An 18,911-nucleotide genomic window follows, 5' to 3' on the forward strand; every position below is an offset into this window, starting at 1 on the left:
AAGGTCCCTGTTGGTTCAGAATCCCACAGTTCTCTTCCTCCTGTGTCCTGGGTCTCTGGTGTCCGAGGAGAAGCGGGGAGGTGCAAAGATTGGAAGCCCAGGCCAGATAGTTGGGCTTCAGCTCTGGGACCTCCAGCCTAAGGGATCAGAATCGCTGGTCCAGATTTCTGGCTCCATTCCCTCCCTGTCCTCCTCCGTCTGACCTCAGATGCTCATCCTCTCTGTCTCCCTTGTCTGTCAATCTCTTCTTCCTGTCCCATTTTCTCTTTCTTTCCTGGGCTCCCTCTCCCTCCCTTGTTTTCCATACTAACTCACCCCCCTCCGCAGGGCAAAGATTGGGCTCTGGAGAACCTCGATGGGGCTCACCCCAGGGGTCCCTATTCATCCTCACCCTTCAGCCCTGATTCCTTCCATTTTACAGACTAGAGGAAGGTGCCCTGGTTGCTATGGAAACAGCCAGGCCCCGAGGGATGCCCAGACCTTTCCCTGGAGGTCCCTGTCCCCCTTTCCCATCCAATCCTCTTTCCCCCTTTCCCTTTCTGGCCTCCTTTCTCCGCCTTCTTCCTCTCACATTCGCTATCACCATTCTATCTTTCCTCAGGTCCCCTCCCTTCTTTTCTTCCCAACTATCCCTCTCTCCTGGGCCCCCTTTCCTTTTCATCATCTCCTCCCCTAGACCTGCCTCCTTTCCTCTTTGTCCTGGATCTCCACCACAGCTCTGGGGTTGACAGTGGGGATGGATGGGGACCTTTTAGCCCCACCTGCCCCCCCCCCCAGAGCTTCAGGGAACTAGACTCTGCCAGCTGCAGTGAATCTCTGTGCCAGCCCCTGGGGTGGCAGCTGGCGCCTTGGCATCCGGGAGGCAGGGAGGACAGAGGCCATGGGCAGCTTGCCCAGCTGGTGGTGGGGAGAGTAAGCACAGTAATGTAGGCTGGGTGGGTAGGTGGGGGAGGAAAAATCACAGGAACATAGAATTCTAGAACTGGAGCTCAGAGACCTTCTAATTCCAACCCCCTCATTTTACAGGGAGGAAACTGAGGCCTGCCATAGACTCAAATTTACCACTAGTGATGTCTGCTTGGTGGTCACATGTACCCAGGCAAGGTAGCCCCAGGTTCAATATGGTTGCTAAGGACATTTGTAGCATATACTTACAGATGGCCACACCTGCCCAAGCTTTCTGGTTCTGCCTTCAGGGCTCCTCTTCTTCAGTGCTCTGGGAAATGTGGGCTGGAGAAAGATTGATCTTAGTCAGCTCAACCTCCACAGGTACATAGGGATGGAGCTAGATATGCCCCCACTCTAGACCCTCACATTGGGCCCTAATAGATGACAGAGGGGACCACCTTCCCTCTCTGAAAGCTCTTCTCAAATGCTCCCTCTTAGGGGAAGCCTTCTCGGGTTCCCCCAATTGCCAGTGCTCCCCTCTATCAATTTCTATTGACTTTGTATTTATTCTGCTGGGTGACGCAGTGTAGAGATGATTGGGACTTTTAAGTCAGAAAGACCTGGGTTTGAATCCTGTCTCAGACACTCCATGACTGAGACTCAGTCACTCAAACTCATTGTACCATGGCTTCCTCAACAGCAAAATGGGAATAATAATCAAACCCTAAAGCCCTCTTAATGTGTTGTTGTTGGTTAGTCATTTCAGTCATGTCTGACTCTGTGACCAGTTTTCTTGGCAAAAGCCCTAGACTTGGTTGGTCATTTCCATCTCCAGCTCATTTTACAGATGAGGAAACTGAGGCAAATAGGGGAAAGTGAGTTGCCCAGGGTCACACAGCTAGCAAATGTCAGATTGCTGATTCCAAGCCCAGTGTTCTAACCACTGCATCACCTAGCTGCCCCATAAATGTTGGCTATTCTTTTTTTTTTATGTATATATGGCGTCCCCGATAGATTGTAAGTGCCTCGAAGGCAGGGCTTGAATGATCTTCTTCTGTCTTTATGGTGCCAACACCTAGCACAGTGTTTAATAAATTCTTATGGACTATGTGTGATGACTTCAGTTTTGCGAAGTGTCATCTCATTCGAGCCTCTCCACAGCCCCTAAGTGGGGTAGTCTATGAGGGATAACCTCATTTTACAGATGTGCAAACTGAGGCCCAGAGAAGTTAAGCCTCTTTCTGGAGGTTGTCCGGGCAAGGAAAGTCACTTGCCCCAGGTCACATGACTAATAAATGGCAGAAGTGGGTTGAGACCCCAGCCGGGCTTCTGGACTGCCAGGCTGGGGCTCTATCTATTGTACCACACTGCCTCCCAATGGATGCTCCTTGCTCATACGTTCCTTCCTCCCTGCCTCCATTGCCCGTGGAGCAGGTGCGTGTGGGTCCCACCAGCTTGTTCTCCTGAGGGTCCTCAGGCCCTTCCCCTCCCTCTCCTCCCCAGAGGCTGGTACCATTTAGACATTCAGACCACCGGCTGGCACATTCCCTTACTCATATGTTCTGGATTACTCATTCTTCTGTTGTCCCTGGATTGTACCTCCTACCCCACTTTGCCTCCTCCAACCCTCTGTGTCTGTGTCTGCACAGTGAGGACACGGTCATGTAGGGAGGAGGGGACCACAGGGCCCTTGGGGAGTCTGCTCTGGGAAAGGATAGCCCAAAGCCTTGCTTCCTGGTCGGGGGAAGAGCTTTCAGCCTAGTTTTGTCCACCCTTGTATCTGACTCGTGCCTTTTGACAGTTCCCTCTAGGCCTCAGTTTCCTCCTCTTTAAATTTCCTTTTTCTTTTTCTTTTCTCTGCATAGACTTGAATTATAGGCCAACTTGAACTAAACATCATTTATAGTATTGTTTCTATATTTCCTTCCTTCTCAAATGAAGGAATTGAACTAAGGATCCTCCCAATTTTGACATTCCGTGTTCTTTGTTCTAAGCCACTACTCTATGTCCTAAGGTCCCTGTTGGTTCAGATATTTCATGTTCTAAGACCCTTCCCAACTCTGCCATTCCATGTTCTGTGTTCTAAGCTCCTCAGGTTCAGCATTCTCTACTCCATGTTCTAAGATCCCTATTGGTTCAGATATTCTGTGGTCTAAGGTCCTTCCCAGTTCTGCCAGTAGATCATTGTATGGTGGCCACAGCAGAGCAGTGGCAAGGAGTCCAATTAGCATCAGCAAAGATGGACTCAGGGATTTCCTGTAGCCCTCCGCAGGTGTGTGTGGGAGCCCACTCTTCTCAGGGTTCTTGGGGGTGAAGGGGCTCAGAGCCATACCACTGCGAGAGAGAAGAGCCAGGCAGAGTCATTCACACCTGGGTGGGAGGAGAAGTAGCCATGCGTGTGTGGCAGCAGGGAGGGGGACAGACAGGAGGCTATGCTTCTCTTCTATTTAGGGTGGTGGTATCCCCCTTCCACGGGCTCATCTCTCCCTCATCTTTATTACTTGCACTTAGCACCACCTGGGGGGGGGCGAGAAGTAGGAAGCACAGGCAACTCTCTGACCATGGAGCCCTGGATTTGGGAATAGGCAGATGTTAGAGGGGATGGATGCTTGGGGCCACAGGGATGAGGAAGGAGAACAGGCTTCTCTAGGTGTTTGAGGTGGCCCTCAGGATGCTTGGGGCCAAACTTGAAGCAGTGAGAAATTAGGGGGGATGAATGTAAGGAAATGAAGGGAAAAGCTTTGTAATAATTAGAGTTTGTCTAGTGCTGCAATGGCCTGGTAGTGAGTTCCCCATCATTAGAGAGATCTCTCTTCCCATCACTGGAGGTCTGGTGGAGAATGGAACAACATTTAGTAGGGAGTGGAGAGAGGGGATGCTCCCCAGATTGACCCTTGAGTTTCCTCTTGGCTCGGAGACTTGAGGGTGGACTGAGGGGAACTTGTTCCCCTAACTCACCCATGGACCCTACTCTCTATAGGGAAGGAGGAGTTTGTGGCAACCTTCAAAGGGAACGAATTCTTCTGCTACGACCTGTCTCACAACCCAATCCAGAGTAGCACGGATGAGATCACACTGGCCTTCCGGACCTTGCAGCGGAACGGCCTCATGCTGCACACGGGCAAGTCGGCGGACTACGTCAACCTGTCGCTCAAGTCGGGTGCCGTCTGGCTCGTCATCAACCTCGGATCTGGTGCCTTCGAAGCCCTGGTGGAGCCTGTCAACGGCAAGTTCAACGACAACGCCTGGCATGATGTCCGGGTCACCCGAAACCTGCGCCAGGTAGGGGGTCTGTGGGAGGTGGCCTGGGGGTGGGGGCTTAGGGAGCCACAGGCCCAGAACAGAGGACAGGGCCAGGGAATGGCAATGAGTCTTGGGTCTAGGATGTGCCAGGGGAGACTGAGGTTGGGGATGGGGAATTTGATTTGAAAAGGATGGGAAGTCCAGAGGGGAAGGGAACAGGGAGAGAAAGGAACAATCAGGAGCAGCATCAACTTGGTGGGGGGATCAGTTTGCTAAGGCAAGGAGAAGGCCTGGCTGCCTGGGGACAGGGAGGACTAGCAGTGGCTTGGTGGAAAGGATGGACTGAGGGCTGGGTACAGAGTGGGGATGGAAGGGTGGAGGCTGCTCCTTGGGCCACCATGAAGAGGCAGAACAGGGAGAAGGTCCCTCTTCCAAGACTCCCCTGGGAAGCACAAAGCCTATCAACTCAACTCTGTTCTGCTCAGAAAGGTGGAGTTAGGAGGCTAATCTGATGCATCCCAGAAGCCCTGGCAATACAGAGTGATCAGAGGCTTTGTTTTTTATGACATCTTGGGGAGAAGATGACCATGCTTATCTGACCCATTCTTAGCACTGGTTCCTTTTTCCTGGAGCAGAGTATCATTGACCCTTCTTCATGTCCCACAAGCTACCCCCATCCTCTGCCTGAGGCCTCTGTTCTCTGTTGGTCAGTTCTCAGGGACATTTAGCCTCCACTTTTTTCAGCTTTTCTCATATATTATAATCCTCCTCTGCTACTTGGTCCAATCCTGGGCAGAAGTCTTGGGGGCCTATCAATCTATTAGTCTGTTAGTCCTTTCAGGACCAGAGCTGGGGAGCACCACCTCAGTGAATGCCTTCTATCCATCTCTACCCCTCTACTCTCTCTTTTTCCCAGCATTTGCCTCCTTCACCCACTGTGCCTGCTACTTCTTGTGGGTTGGTATCCTTATGGCAATTGCTAGTTGAAACCTTGCTTCACCTCCTCCTGGCTGACTCTGGAACATCTTTCCTGGGTCCTGAGTCGACCTGACCTCCTCCCCAACAGATTTAGCACCATCATTAAAAGGCTAATACACACTGGGGAGGGGGTTGCTCCCTTGGCACCTCTTTCATTGACTTACAGTTGGAAGAGAGGTCTTGAACTGTTCTCTTCTGAGCAGTTCTGTTGGCTACCTGTTGGATTCAGGGTGTGTGAGCACCTCTGCTCCAATCTCTCTGCTTTCTGGGGTGAAGGGGTATACCTGTGAGGCTGGTATGTGTCCAATTTCTGTCCCTGCCTCATTCCAAGGGCACCCATCTTTCCCTGGTCAGATTAGCAGGCAGGATAAGACATTGCCACCCCCCCTTTTCACTACTTGTGACAGTGGCCTTATTATTTACTACTGTCAGTCTTACCCAGAGGCCCACTTTTGGGTCTGTTCTCTGCTTCTTGGCTTTTCCTTGAGCTGTGACACCCCCATTATGCTTCTCTACCACTTGCTATTTTGGCCATGCCTCAGGAAGAACCTGATTGTTCTATGTGTTCACATTTATTGAGTTTTAATACAAAACATTTCAAACAGATGTGGAGATGAAATGGAAGTTAGACACAAACCAAGGTTGGACATTGAGAATCAATAGGGACTTTGGAGGTTCCTGAGGTCCTAGAAGGACCTTGGAAGTCATCTAGTTCACCTCTTTCATTTCAAAGACCAGGGAACAGAGGCATAGAGTTGAAGCTAGATGTAAGAGGCAGAACTGGGATTTGAACCCATGTCTCAGAACTATAAATCTAGTGCTCCTTGCCCCCTGTTTGACAGTAAGGCCCAGAGAAAGATGCATCTTACCAAGCCCACATGAACCCAGATCTCTTGTCTTCATATCCACTTCTCTTTCCTCTACATTTCTGCTGTGTCTTGTGGAACTCAGAGCTGGAAGAGAAAGGAGCTAGTCTAAACCTGGATGATACTCCAGGACTGGGGAAAGGGAAAAACCTGGGGTGGGGGGAAGAAGAGGCAATGAGTCCCAAAATAGAAGAGGGAGGGGTTAGTCTCCGTGTCCCCGGTTTGGGGGTCATGGGACCAGGTTTCCTCTGGGGCCAGGAGAGAAGAGAGTGACGCAGTGTGATGAATGGCACCAGCTGCTGGCCTGGTTGAGTGGGTGGCCGGGGGCCAAGGACACTTTGTCGAGTGAATTCCAAGTTTTTCCCCCAAGTGCTTGGCCCAGCCAATGGGTTGAGAGCTGGCATCGGCATCAGCAGCAGCAACAACAACAACCCAGAGACATTCTCTCCTTCTCCTGGAGGAGGTGGCCAGGGAGCCATGGAGAGGCCAGAAGGCCAGTCAGCAGGAGGGAGGAGAGGGGAAAGCACGACCTTGGGAGAATTTGCAGGGACAGGATGGTCAGTCCTGGAATCATAAAGAGGCTGTGAGAAAAGAGCTCTAAGCACCAGGGGACAACCCCTTCCCCTGCAGACCAGGAAGACTGAAGTCCCCCCCGCCAGCTTAGCCTCAAGCTGATTATCGCCAGGGTGGATTCTTGGAGGCCTATTTTTATTCCCAAGATCTGCTTCCCTCTACCATCCAGTGGGCTCCTGCCATGGCCTAGCTCAGCGAGGGTGAGCTCCTTTTGACGCTAGCCAGAGAACTTGCTTTAACGTTCGCCAGAAGCTAATTTTAACATTAACCAGAGAGCTCATTTTAATGGTAGCCAGAGCCAAATTAGGAAAGCAATTCAGCTACCAAAATATCCCCCCATTCATTAGCATCACGTGCTAGTCTCTGGGGAGTGCAGAGAACTGAGAGTTGCTAGGACCCCAGAGGATTGGACCCCACTTTCATCAGGATCCAGCCTCCGGACCCCGAGGCTGCCATGTCGAAGGCCAGGACACCATCCAATCCAATTCAACACATGTTTATTAAAAGCCTGCTCAATTCAGGCCATGTGCAAGGCCAACAGGAGATACAAAGCTTAGATATAATCCAATCCTTGCCCTTGGGGAGCCGACAATCTAATAGGGGAGATAAGAGCTGTGGACAAATAACTTTGATTTAAAGTGGGCGGTGTGGGGGAAAGAAGAGGAGCCTGGGTAGAATGGAGATCTCAAAGCCAGGAAACCCTAGGTTCCAAGCTCCTTCTGGAGTCCCTCCTCTCCTGCTCTGGCGCTTTCCTCTGTTATCTTCCATTTACACCCTACCTTTTTGTATCTACCTAGCTCTTTGCACATTGTCTCTCCCATTAAGAGAGTGAGCTTCTTGAGGGCAGGGACCATACTTTTGCCTTCCTTAGTCTAGTAGGATGTCTGACCCACAGGAAGGGATAAATAAGTGCTTAGCAACAGACTAATAGGTTGTAGAGAAGGGGCAGTTAGGTCAAGCATTGGATATGGCCCTGGACTTGGAGCCAGGAAGACCGGAATTTGAAATCTGTCTTAGATGCTAAATCTCTTCATCTGGGGACCTCTATATGGTGCATGGGCTAGAAAATTGGACCTGGACTTAGACCGGAGTTCAAATCAAACATCAGACACTTGCTGATTGTGTTACCCTAGACAAGTCACTTAATCTCTATCTGTTTTGACTTCCTCAACTGTAAAATGGAGCTAATGGAGCCTCTACTTTATAGAATTGTGGGGATCAAATGTGATAATGTTTGTAAAATGCTCAGTAACCTTAAAGAATTATCTATAGGAATGATTTTGTTGTTCATTTGTGAACAACTCTTTGTGACCCCATTGGAGTTTTCTTGGCAAAGATACTGAGGTGGTTTGCTATTTCCTTCTCCGACACAATTTTACAGATGAGGAAACTGAAGCGAGCAGGGTAAAGTGACTTCTTTATATGGGATCCAGATCTCAGATTTGGAAGAGATACCCTGAGAGGTCTGAGGTTTAGAGCTCATCTAGACCAACCTACTCATTTGATGGGTGAGGAAACTGAGACTTGAGAACAGAGAAGGGACTTGCTTCACATGGGTTTTTAGAATTTTCACATAAGTCTTTTGACTCTAAATACAGAGTTCTTTCCATTCTCAGCCCCTCTAGGGAAGTCAGTGGAGACTGTGCTGAGTTGGTAGTCATCTGTTTCAAATCCTGGTTTTACTATTCACCATTTATTTGACCTTGGGTGAGTCTCTTGACTTCTCTGAATGCTTCTGTAAAATGAGGACTTGGACCAGATAGTGTCTGAAGTCCCTTTGGACTCTCTGTGATCCACAGTTAGACAGAATTCCTATTTCAGCTTCCCACAGTAGATACCAGCCTCCACTGAAAAATCTCTGATCTAAAAACTAGCCTTGGTCGAGTTTCAGAGGGAATTGATTCCCCTCCTCCTGGTACTTCAGAATTTGGTGGGCAACTCCGTGATGGGTGGTTTTGTCTATTCCTCTAATGATTTCCCAGATGCCAATCACCCCCCTCCTTAGTCTTCTCCTTTCTGACCCAAGACTCCTGCTCTTCTGGGTTTTTGATCTTAGCAGTCAGAGTCATCCCCACACTCCCTCAATCATTATTCAAGAGTTGTTGTCTTGGTCTCATTCTATCTCTTTTGGTCCTGGTGTAGGAACCCAGCTGTCTGCTGTCTCTTCCTCTCTTCCTGCTCTCCTTTATCCCTCCCCATCTCCCTCTTGTCCCAGCACACTCAGCCTCTCAGGAATCGAGACCACTCCAACATGGAGATGCTCGTCCCCTTTGTGTTATGCCCCCTCCCTAGAGTGTGGAATCTGGGCTAGGAGGGGATTTTTCACACCCAGCCCAAAGGAATGTCAATTATCCAGGAGAGAAGATGTTATTGAAACCCAATCTCACCTCCCACCTGGGGCTGAAGTACAGACCACAGACATAAGCATGTCGATGACGCGCACCTTGGCACCAATGCCTTTTGCTTGGACTACCTCTCATCCTTCCTCTCTAGGTTGGGAAGAGTCAAAATGGAAAACTGGAAATCGCCTTAGAGCCCAGAATATACCAACTAGGAGGCTCCTTAGAAGAGAGGATGTTAGAGTTGCCAGGGGCCGTAGAAACCCCAGTCCTTCTTTACAACTGGGGAAATCGAGGGTCAAAGACTGGAAGCATGTCACCCATGGTGAACCAGAAGCAAATTGGTGGATTATCAGCCTCAGCCCCTACATGTCTGACTTCTTGGCCAGTCTCTGATGCCTTCTTCTTGTTCTCTTAACTTAGAACCCCTTTGGTGCAAGTTGGTCCACTGTGTTGACCGTCCCCACGTAACTCCTAGATGTACACAACTGGTCCTGATGACCATTGACTGAACTTGTGGCTTCTCCTGTGGGACTGGGAGAAAGGGCCTCTAGATCTACAGGGTATGGCCATCCTTCCTAGCAGCTTAAGGTCCTTCATGCTCTCTTCACTTGAAGTCTTGCTCCCCCCACAACACTTCTGCTTTTTCTCTTGCCAGGTTCCATGTTGCCCTGACTACTGATCGTCCCTTTGCCTGTAGAAAGTATTTGAATAATTACTTGTTGAATCGTATCACTTAGAGTGGAGTCTTCTTCCATATTCAGAGATCCTCAGAGAATTTATGTGCCACTTGCTGATTAATATTGGTGATTTAGGACTCCTCCCAGCTACTAAATATGGAATCCCATTACTGGTAATTTCATGGGGGCCTTTGCCACTGTCTTCCTGAATTAGCTCTATGTCTGTTAGTTTTGCCAGCATTCTTCCTAATGGATCTGCCCCTTTAATGCCAATCCTCATTATCTAACTGTTTTATCACTGAAGGTTCACCACATTATTTGGTACACTATCTATCATCTCCTTCTCCTTATACCCTTGGCTCCCAAGTCCAAGATAATTCTCTAAAGGGATCAAGGAGAGAAAGGGACCCATGACCCAATGGGAACAATGGGATAGGAAGATATGATTTGACTAATCCTTATTATAAAGGGAGGCATAGAGAGAAAAGACTATTTGTGGAAGGCAGCCAGGCCTATGGATTATTCATGAGATATGGAAGCTAGGGAGAATGAGTTCCCTGAATTGATTGTGGGATCTTCAGGTGTAGATGGGATCAGGGAGTTTGAACAAGGGGGTAAATTAGGTGGGTTTTTTTTTTTCAGGGGTTGATGGGGAAAGTTCATTTACAGGGAAGTAACTGTCCAAAAGAATGAGAAAGAATAGGGTGGGAATCTTTGGGAAATGGTGGGGCTCTGAAAAAAAGTGAATGAGGGCAGGGAAGATGAGATTTGGTTATTTGGGGGACCAGAGTGGGAGGGGAGGGAAGGGTATGGGAGGAGGAGGGTTTGGGACCATTGGAAATTATTGGGAAAATGGCCCCTTCCAACTCTACTTGGAAAAATGGCATCCTTCTAATTTTCACAATGATTTCCTCTTCCTCTTCCATTCTTGGGGAAGAGAAGGGACCAAAATGAGAGGAGCTGGGAGGACCCTCATGCCTTCTTGAATTCCTATCCCCGTGCCTTGCCCACAGAACAAGCAGACTACCCTTTCCCCACTTTGTTACTTTGGAACATACTCTAGGCCCCTAAATAAAAGTTTCATGTCCCTAGCAGCCAGTTGGTTTTCAAGGAGTTATAACTGCCAACCCACAACCCACTAGCTAGCTGGATGGTAACCAACCAAGCAACTTATTGCCTAAGACCCCGGCAGACCACTGGTCAACTAATTGGCCAACCCCAACCAGCTTTTTGAATCTGGAAGCCATCTGGCTGACCACTGAACCCTTAAGTCCAACCAATCAACTGCCCAACTCAATAGATCATCCCTCTCTCACATCCCTCTCCTCTCCCCTTCCTTCCCCCAAACCCTAACCCCCCACCCGTGACATTTCAGCTGACGGGATTTACTAATAATGCATAGTTAGGTTTGCTTCTTAACCGCCCTGCCTTCCCCCACCCCTCCTTCAACCCTCTCTGTTGGATAACCCCGTTACTGACTGTGTGTGTTACTAACACGCTTATAATCTGGTGTGGGGGGGCTGGGACTGGGGCTGGTTGGGTGGGACTGGAGGGGTGGTGGGATGGGGGTGGAAAACCGAACTAACCTTTTCTGTCTCATCTATGGAATGTTGACCATTTTTTAGTCCTTGGTTTCTCAGTCCTGATTCTTTTCTTGTTTCTCTCTCTACTAACCAAGATCTCTACCTATTCCCCCCTCTCTGCAGACGGCTCTCCGGGGAAGGGGATTGAGGGCATGAAAAAGGGGAATCCATGACTGGGGTGGGTGGAGGGAGGAAGAAAGGAAGGGAGAAGCAGGTGTGGGATATGAGGGGGTCAAGCTCTTTCTTGTTTTCTTTTTGGCCCCCATCAGAACTTGGATTTTTCTAAATATTAAGAGTTTTCAACCAAACCCCCAGGTGGGAGGGCTGAGCGAACAACCAAATATATAGAGATATATATTTCTCCTCCTTTCTTGAGTTTCACAGTTGGTCATTTTATTTTTCTTTTCTTTCGTTCTTTTTTTTTTTGTTTGTTTTTTTGTTTGTGACCCCCCCTCCCCCCACCCCCATACCTCCGGTGCAGCACGCAGGGATTGGACACGCTATGGTAAACAAACTGCATTACCTGGTAGATATCACTCTAATTGTCTTATCGTTTGGTTTGCCGTGGGTTTTTTTTAACTGTTCGATTCTCCTTTCCGTTCCTTTGGCCTCTTTGGTTTCTGTTCTGCTCTTCCAATTGGTTCTGGACGACCTTTGGATTTTGCTTCTCTCTCCTTTCTGTTGTTCCTTCCTCCTTCCCCTTTTTTCTTTTCCTTCTTGATCCAAAGTCAAATGGAAGTCGAGAAATTTGGCCAATTCCTCCCCACCCTAAATTCAGGTCACCAGCCAGAGAGAACTAAGGGCAGGGCCTCTGCCAGCATCGGCTCTGGTGAGGCCGGTCCCAATGCCAGATCCTTATTTCTGTTGCTTAATTTAATTGGTTTCTTCCTTCTCTTTTATTTTATTTCTATTATTTTCCTTCTTTGGTTTGGTTTCTTTCTTGGTCTCCGGAAAATCCATGGAAAACGCCATCCCATGACATGCTGTGCCTTCGCTCACTGTCAGCTCCCAAGGACGGGCCCCCTTGGGGTTGGGATGGGGAGAGCCCCATGGCAGCCAGCAGGGTGGAGTCTCTAGAAATGTGTGTGTAGGGGTGAAGAAGGGGCAACAGGGAGGTGACAGTTCTCCCTGGGGACCAGTGAGGAAGGCAATTTTGTTTTCTACCTCCCCAGATACCCCTCTGGGGTCTGGTCTCATGTTTCTAGGAGTTGAGGTTGGCTGCCAGGGGAAAGGTGGCCTCCTTGCTCTGCCTTAGGGGTGCCCGGCCCTTTCCCTTTACATATTGCATGGCATGAAGGGTCTTCCTCTGCCCCCCAATCAGGGACAATGTCCTGTTCTCCCCAAGACCGCTCTGCAGCTCTGACTAACACTGTGTCTCACACTGTCTTCCCTTCTCCATCCATCCCTCCTTCCTCTCCTTCTGGCCCCTATCCTGCATGACCCATGGGGAAGAGGTTGATTTCCTTCCTCTTTGGGAGGGGGTAGTGAGAAAAGAGACTTTTGGGGGAGGCCTTGGTGCTGTTGCTGAGCTCAGCTGTGTGTGTGTGTGTGTGTGTGTGTGTGTGTGTGTGTGTGTGTATGTGTGGATGTATGTGTGTGTGTGTATGTTGATGTGGGCAGACTTACAATGATGTCTCTTGATACATATGACTGGCTGTACTGGAGCACATGGAGTGAGTCATGCAAGAGTGGGGATATGACTGCATGCATGTGTTGTGGGATGTCGTAGGACTGCATTTGGTTGTGTGTTGACATGTGTGTGACTACATATATGTTGGTTCATATGCCAAAGGATAGGTGCACTTATGGCTTCATAAACTCCTAGATAGATGTGAGGAGGTGTCCAGTGGCAGGTTGGCACCATACCATCTCAACCTCTGTGGACCAGTGGGCATCCCCTTCCACACCTCCATATGGCTGGAGGGAACCCTTGACTTCTGCAGTGTGTGAAGTCACCTCTGTATGAGTCAGTGATATGCAAATATCTAGCCCTCACTTGGCTGCATCTACCTCCCGTTGAGGGCTCAGGGATCTGAGTCTCTGATGACCAACTGGAGGTCAGTGGAATCCAGGGTAGTTTCCTCCCTTTTCTTTCCCATGGGCCAGGTTGTGTTCCCAATTCCAGCCTTAATCCATTTTGTTGCTATTGTTATTCTTTAGACATTTTTCACTCACGTCCAATTCTTTGTGACCCCATTTGGTGTTCTTGGCAGATGCTGGAGTGGTTGGCCATTTCCTTCTCCAGCTCATTTTATAGATGAGGAAACTGAGGCAAGCAGGGTAAAGGATTTGCCCAGGATCACACAGCTAGGAAGTGTCTGAGGCCAGTTTTGAACTTAGGAAGATGAGTCTTACTGATTCCAGGTCAGGTACTTTTTCCAATGTAGTGTCACCTAGCTGCCCCAAAGCCATAGTCTGTCTCAATGAGTCTTTCCCAATGAGCCCCGGCTCTCCCAAGAGACATATATAGCCTTCATTAATAACTTCTATCTAAGGTTTCCCCTCTCACCACCCCAGTAAGGAAGATAATTCAAATGTCATTATACTCATTTTACAGATGGGAAAACTGAGGCTCCCTAAGGAAGCAGCTTAGGGAAGGGATCCTCACTCCAAGTGCGGTTGTCTCCTCACCGTCCCAGAATGCTGACTCTGTCCCAAGTTTCCTTTCCTAGAATACCCTCTGGGTAACCCTCCCTTGCTAGCTCCTAGTGTTTCATAGAGATGGATCTCCATCCATCTCTCCATAACACAGTCTCTTGTCCCAGGGGGCTTCTACTCTAAAACAGCCTGGCCAATAGCCTCTTCCTCATCTACCCAGGTAAAGATCGGAGTCTGGGTGAACATTTACAAGACCAGGTATATTTGGCATTTATTTGCAAGTGTCCCCTAATACTGACTAGGTCATTACCTAGGAGACCTGCTGAACTCAGAGTCAACAGAAAGGTGACAGATCAAAGACAAGAGACCTGGGGTACCATGTTGCCTAGGAGATAACCTTGGGTTTGGAATCAGGAGGACTTCCATTCCCATCATGCCTGTGATAATAGTTGAGAGACCTTGTAAGCTATCTCATCTGTATAATGGGTTGCCAAGGTTGATGTGAGGATCAAAGGAGAGAACTCCCCAAAAGTACTTTTCAAGCCTCTACCCAGAAATTTGAACTGTTAGCATGATTACTGTGATCGACAGGGGTAAGGCTTGGATTCTAGGCCTCCACTGATGGGGCTGTGAGCCTCCCCTGATGAGCCCAGCTCTTCTGGGCTTTGGTTTTCTCACCTGTCTGATGGAGACATATGCCCCATCCTCATCACTGGGGCATTGAGGAAAATTGAAAGTGAAAGGACATCCTAATGAAGGTCATGAAATTTGGACTTAGCTTTTCCAGGTGAGGGGAGTAGCACCTCCCCTCCAGTTTTGTTCTTTTGAAGCCAATAGTCTCTCTTCAGGACAAAACCTTGAGAAGAAGTTGTCCATTGGAGAGCCCAGTACTCTCCTTGCCTTCTCACAAACTAGATTTCAGATCGAATGGCAGAGCTGGGAGGGACCCTGGAACATAGAGCAAGAAATAGCAGATTTGGGAGGGCCATTTGAACATAAAACATGAAATGTCAGCATTGGGGAGGATGTTAGGACATAGAGCAAAGAATGTCAGAACCAGAAGGAGCCTATTTAAAAAAGAAAACGAATCAGGTGTATAGAGGTGAAATGACTTATCCATGGGCACACTCTCAATAAGTGGCATAATTGGAATTTAAACCAAACTTCCTAGATCGAAAATCAATCTTCCCTTCTATTGTACTATAGTGACAGGATTAAAAATGGCTAACAGAGTTGAAAATCTGAATAGAGAAATGCTGAGAGCCTCTAGCTACCTTTGATGAGCCACCAGACCCAGATGCATGGCTTTTCAGGATACTAAAGAAATAGCAGATGTTATGGCCAAGTGTTAATAGGGATCTTTGAAGGATCCTGGAGGATGAGAGGGGTACCATGAATGGAACAGGAGAGAGATAAATGTCCTGCTTTCTATAATGGGAAGAGAATACATCTAAACCAGAAGCTGGTGGTCTTAGTGTCAATTCCATGGAAAAAAAATCTCAATCCATAAAATAAAGGGATGGTTAGTTATCCTTTAGAAAAGGCAGTGGTGATCAAAAAGAGACAAGCATGACTTCATTAAAAAAAACAGTTTAGCTGATCAATTTTGTTTCTTTTTTTTGATGGGATTGCAAGGTCGGGAAATCCAGGGAATACAACTTAATTGGATTGGAGTAACACATTTGGCAAAACTTCTACTGCTATTTTTGTTGACAAAATGGAGAGCTATGGGGTAGATAATAGCCTAGTCAATTGATTCAGATCTAGTTTTGGTTCCAGATACAGTGCCCAGCATACAGTAGACACTTACTAAATGCTCACCTATTGGTTGGTTGATTGAGAGACAGCAAAGTAGTGTTAAAAACAGTTTTGGATTTGTAGTTAGAGGCCCTACCATTGCCACTAACTCCTTCTGGGACAAAGACTAGTCTCTGCTTTAAAAGCATTAGCATCAATCTCTCTGAACCTCAGCTTTCTCATCTGTAAGATGAAAGAACTGAAGGAAAGTGACTTGTCCAAGGACATATGCTTACTAGAGGTAGGAAGGAGATTTGAACGTCTGGGATCCCTAGTCTAGATATCTTCTACCTCTAACTCAGTGGTCTGCTTGATCTCTGAAAGATTGAATCCAAAGAATGGTCATCGAGGACTTGATTTTATTTAGGAAGAAAGTCTCTAATGAGATGTTACAGTTTTGTCCTTGGCTCTGAGCTTCTGCAGATCTTTAATAATGCTTTAGGCCAAGGCTTGGCCAACATATTTATCAAAGTTGTAGCACCACAAATCTAGAACATAAGATGGCAGGGTCAGGATCCCCCAAACCCTCAGCAGACTCAAATGTTGGCCTGCCTATAATCAGAGACAGCTAGATGACGCATTGGATAGATGGATGGACCTGGAATCAGAAGACCTGAGTTCAATCTAGCCTCATATGCTTTCAGCTGTGTGATCCTCAGCAAAACACTTCACTCTGATTGCCAGAGTTTCTCATCTGTAAAAATGAACTGGAGAAAGAAATGGCAAACCACTCCAGTATCTCTGCCAAGAAAACTTGAAATGAGGTCGGGAAGAGTTGGACACGACTGAGCAATAACAAATAGTGCCTAGGAATAGGGATGTGTTGTTCTCTGCTCTGGTTAGACCATGCTTGAATATTGTGCTGGGTCCTGGACACCAGTTTTAGAAGGAATATTGACAAGTTTGGCAGGTCACCACAATGGCGAGTGGTCTTGAAAATACGCTATATAAGGACTGGTTAAAGGAACCAGGGGTTTTCGTTTGGAGAAGAGCTTTGGAAATATGGGAAGAGTTCTGTGTTCAAGTTTTGAAGAGTCATCACATAGAAGAGAGATTAGCCTTATTTTTCTTGGTCCCAGAGAACAGAATCAGGAGCAGCGGCTACGTAGAAGTGGCAGAGAGGCGGATTTGGACTTAACGGACTTCCTCTAGTTGTCCCAGAATGGAATGAATTGTCTAAGTGGTGAAGTCACGACTAGGATGAGACTAGAGGCTCCTAATGGCTCCTTTTCAGCTTTGAGATTCTGTGATGGTCAGGAGATCTCCAGATCACCCAAATGGATGGGACAGGATGCTTTGGATGCAATGAATTCTCTGATTAACTGAGGATGAAGGAGTAAATTCTTTTTATTTCAACTCATGGGAATCCCAGATCTCTGAACTGGAAGGTACTTCAGAGGGCACCTAGTCTAATCTGTATCTGAACAAGAATCTCCTAAAGATAACCCCAACAAGTCCATTTGTTAAACACCTGCAAGTGGCTACCTGGTCTTCTTGGACCCACCACTTCTCACTGGTAACTCCTTTCCCTTTCCATTTCTGACTCCTAGTTTGGAGTCAGAGAAGCTGTATTTTAATCCCTGTTTGGATATTTAGAGGGCATATAATGGTCTAATCACTTCCCTCTGGGTTGCTGATTCCCCATTTGTAAAATGCTAACATTGGTGAGCATTTAGAATACTTACCTTCAAATAGGTTAGGCTTTCTTCTTTGCTACCCAAGGTCCTTATAGGATCTTGACGTCAGCATTCTGAAACTCAGTTCTCTCTAGGCCAGATGGAAGATGGATGTGAAGAAGGTATGGGTAACTGAAATTGGGAGAGAGAACCCTGTGACCTCCTTTGGAAGTCTGGGCTTTGTCAGGGTGTGCACTGGTTATTTGTCCTTTTGTCTGAGGAGTGATAATGAACCTTTGGAGTTTCTCTGAACTATTTTCATTCATTTCTTATTCTTATAAATCACTCTCGTTTCTTGGGGAAGCATTAAAGTTAAAAAAAGTGCTTTCCTTACATGAACTCTGTTTTACAGATGAGGAAACCAAGACTCGGAGAGGCAGTGTGGTACAGTAATAAGAGCATTGATTTTGGATTCAGTGAACCTTGACTGAAAATCTGGTTTTCCTACTTGCAACCTTTATGACTTTGGAGTAGTCACTTCTCTTCAGCTCAGTTTGAAAAAAGGAGGGTTCTGGACTTGATCTCTGAAGTCCGTTCAGACTTTGTACCCAATGACTTGCCTAAGGTGGAATAGCCAGTAAGGAGCAGTTAGGTCTCATAGTGGCAAGTCTTCTTCCAGAGGAGGCTAGAGATCAGCTTTACATTGAAAATGATGGAAAAACAGAGGTGGGGAAGAGAAAGTATAATGTATTTTTGTCTCCCCATTTTGTCTCAGGCTTTTCATCTGGGTCCTGAGTCCACTCTTGTCCTCATGCTGATAAATGGCATTTAGAACTATACACAACACATGTTGTTTTACTTGAGTCCCACCAGAATTCCTTAACATAAGATGCCACAAATGTTATCCTCTCCACTCTGAAGATGGGGAAACTGAGGCTCAGATAGATGATATAGCCAGGAAGCATTTTAGGCTGGATTTGAATTCTGGTCTTTCTGAGTACAAGCCCAATGCTCCATCCACAATGCCACACTGCTTCTTTGACATTGCACCCTCATTCCACAGTTGAGGACACTGAGGTCCAGAGAGAGAAGGAGCTTGCCGAGGTTATCCTGCTGACAAACAATGAGGCTAGGTTTTGAATCCTTTGCCCAAATTCCATCCTTTCCACTTTGCTTTTGAAGGAGAGAATGGGCCACATGGTAGTTGGACAGGCAGGAAAACCTTGAGAAAATATAGAAGCCATCCTTCTTTCATATTTCTAAGCCACCTCTCCTGTTCCTTCCACCACCTTCTGCCCCCCCCCGCCAGGGTCCGGAGTGAATCTGAGAAAGGAAGTGATGTGGCACCCAGAAAAAAGTGCTAGATTTCAAGTTGGGGACCTTGGTTCAAATTCTGGCTGAGCTTCAGTTTCCTCATCAGAAAAATAGTTGGGCTATACAACTTCTGAGTGTCTGAGGGGCTGTGGTCCTAAACTGAATGGAAGCTGGCTGCAATCTCATAGCGTGGGGAGAAGGGTTGAAGGACTTTCTATGTACTGGGTGCTGTCCATGGTGTGTGTGTGTGTGTGTGTGTGTGTGTGTGTGTGTGTGTGTGTGTGTGTGTGTGTGAGAGAGAGAGAGAGAGAGAGAGAGAGAGAGAGAGAGAGAGAACTAACTAGAATTGTGTTTCTGACTGGTTTGTGCAATTGCCTCATGGGTGGGTAGGTGGGGGTTCCCCACAAGTGACGAAGCTTAGTATCCTGAGACCTTC

At 47.5% G+C, this 18,911-nt stretch overlaps 1 protein-coding gene across 7 annotated transcripts in view; it reads left to right on the plus strand.

Moving 5' to 3' along the window:
* NRXN2 (neurexin 2) overlaps positions 1 to 18,911 on the plus strand; it is a 153,553-nt gene that overhangs the window by 25,602 nt on the left and 109,040 nt on the right. For all 7 annotated transcript variants that reach the window (XM_074231151.1, XM_074231152.1, XM_074231153.1 and 4 more), the window contains one exon: positions 3,869 to 4,170. In XM_074231151.1, the coding sequence (XP_074087252.1) occupies positions 3,869 to 4,170 (302 nt within the window). The remainder of the gene's footprint in view (positions 1 to 3,868; positions 4,171 to 18,911) is intronic.

The sequence above is a fragment of the Macrotis lagotis genome, chromosome 3 (genome assembly GCF_037893015.1).
Source record: "Macrotis lagotis isolate mMagLag1 chromosome 3, bilby.v1.9.chrom.fasta, whole genome shotgun sequence".
In the NCBI taxonomy this organism is placed as follows: domain Eukaryota; kingdom Metazoa; phylum Chordata; class Mammalia; order Peramelemorphia; family Peramelidae; genus Macrotis; species Macrotis lagotis.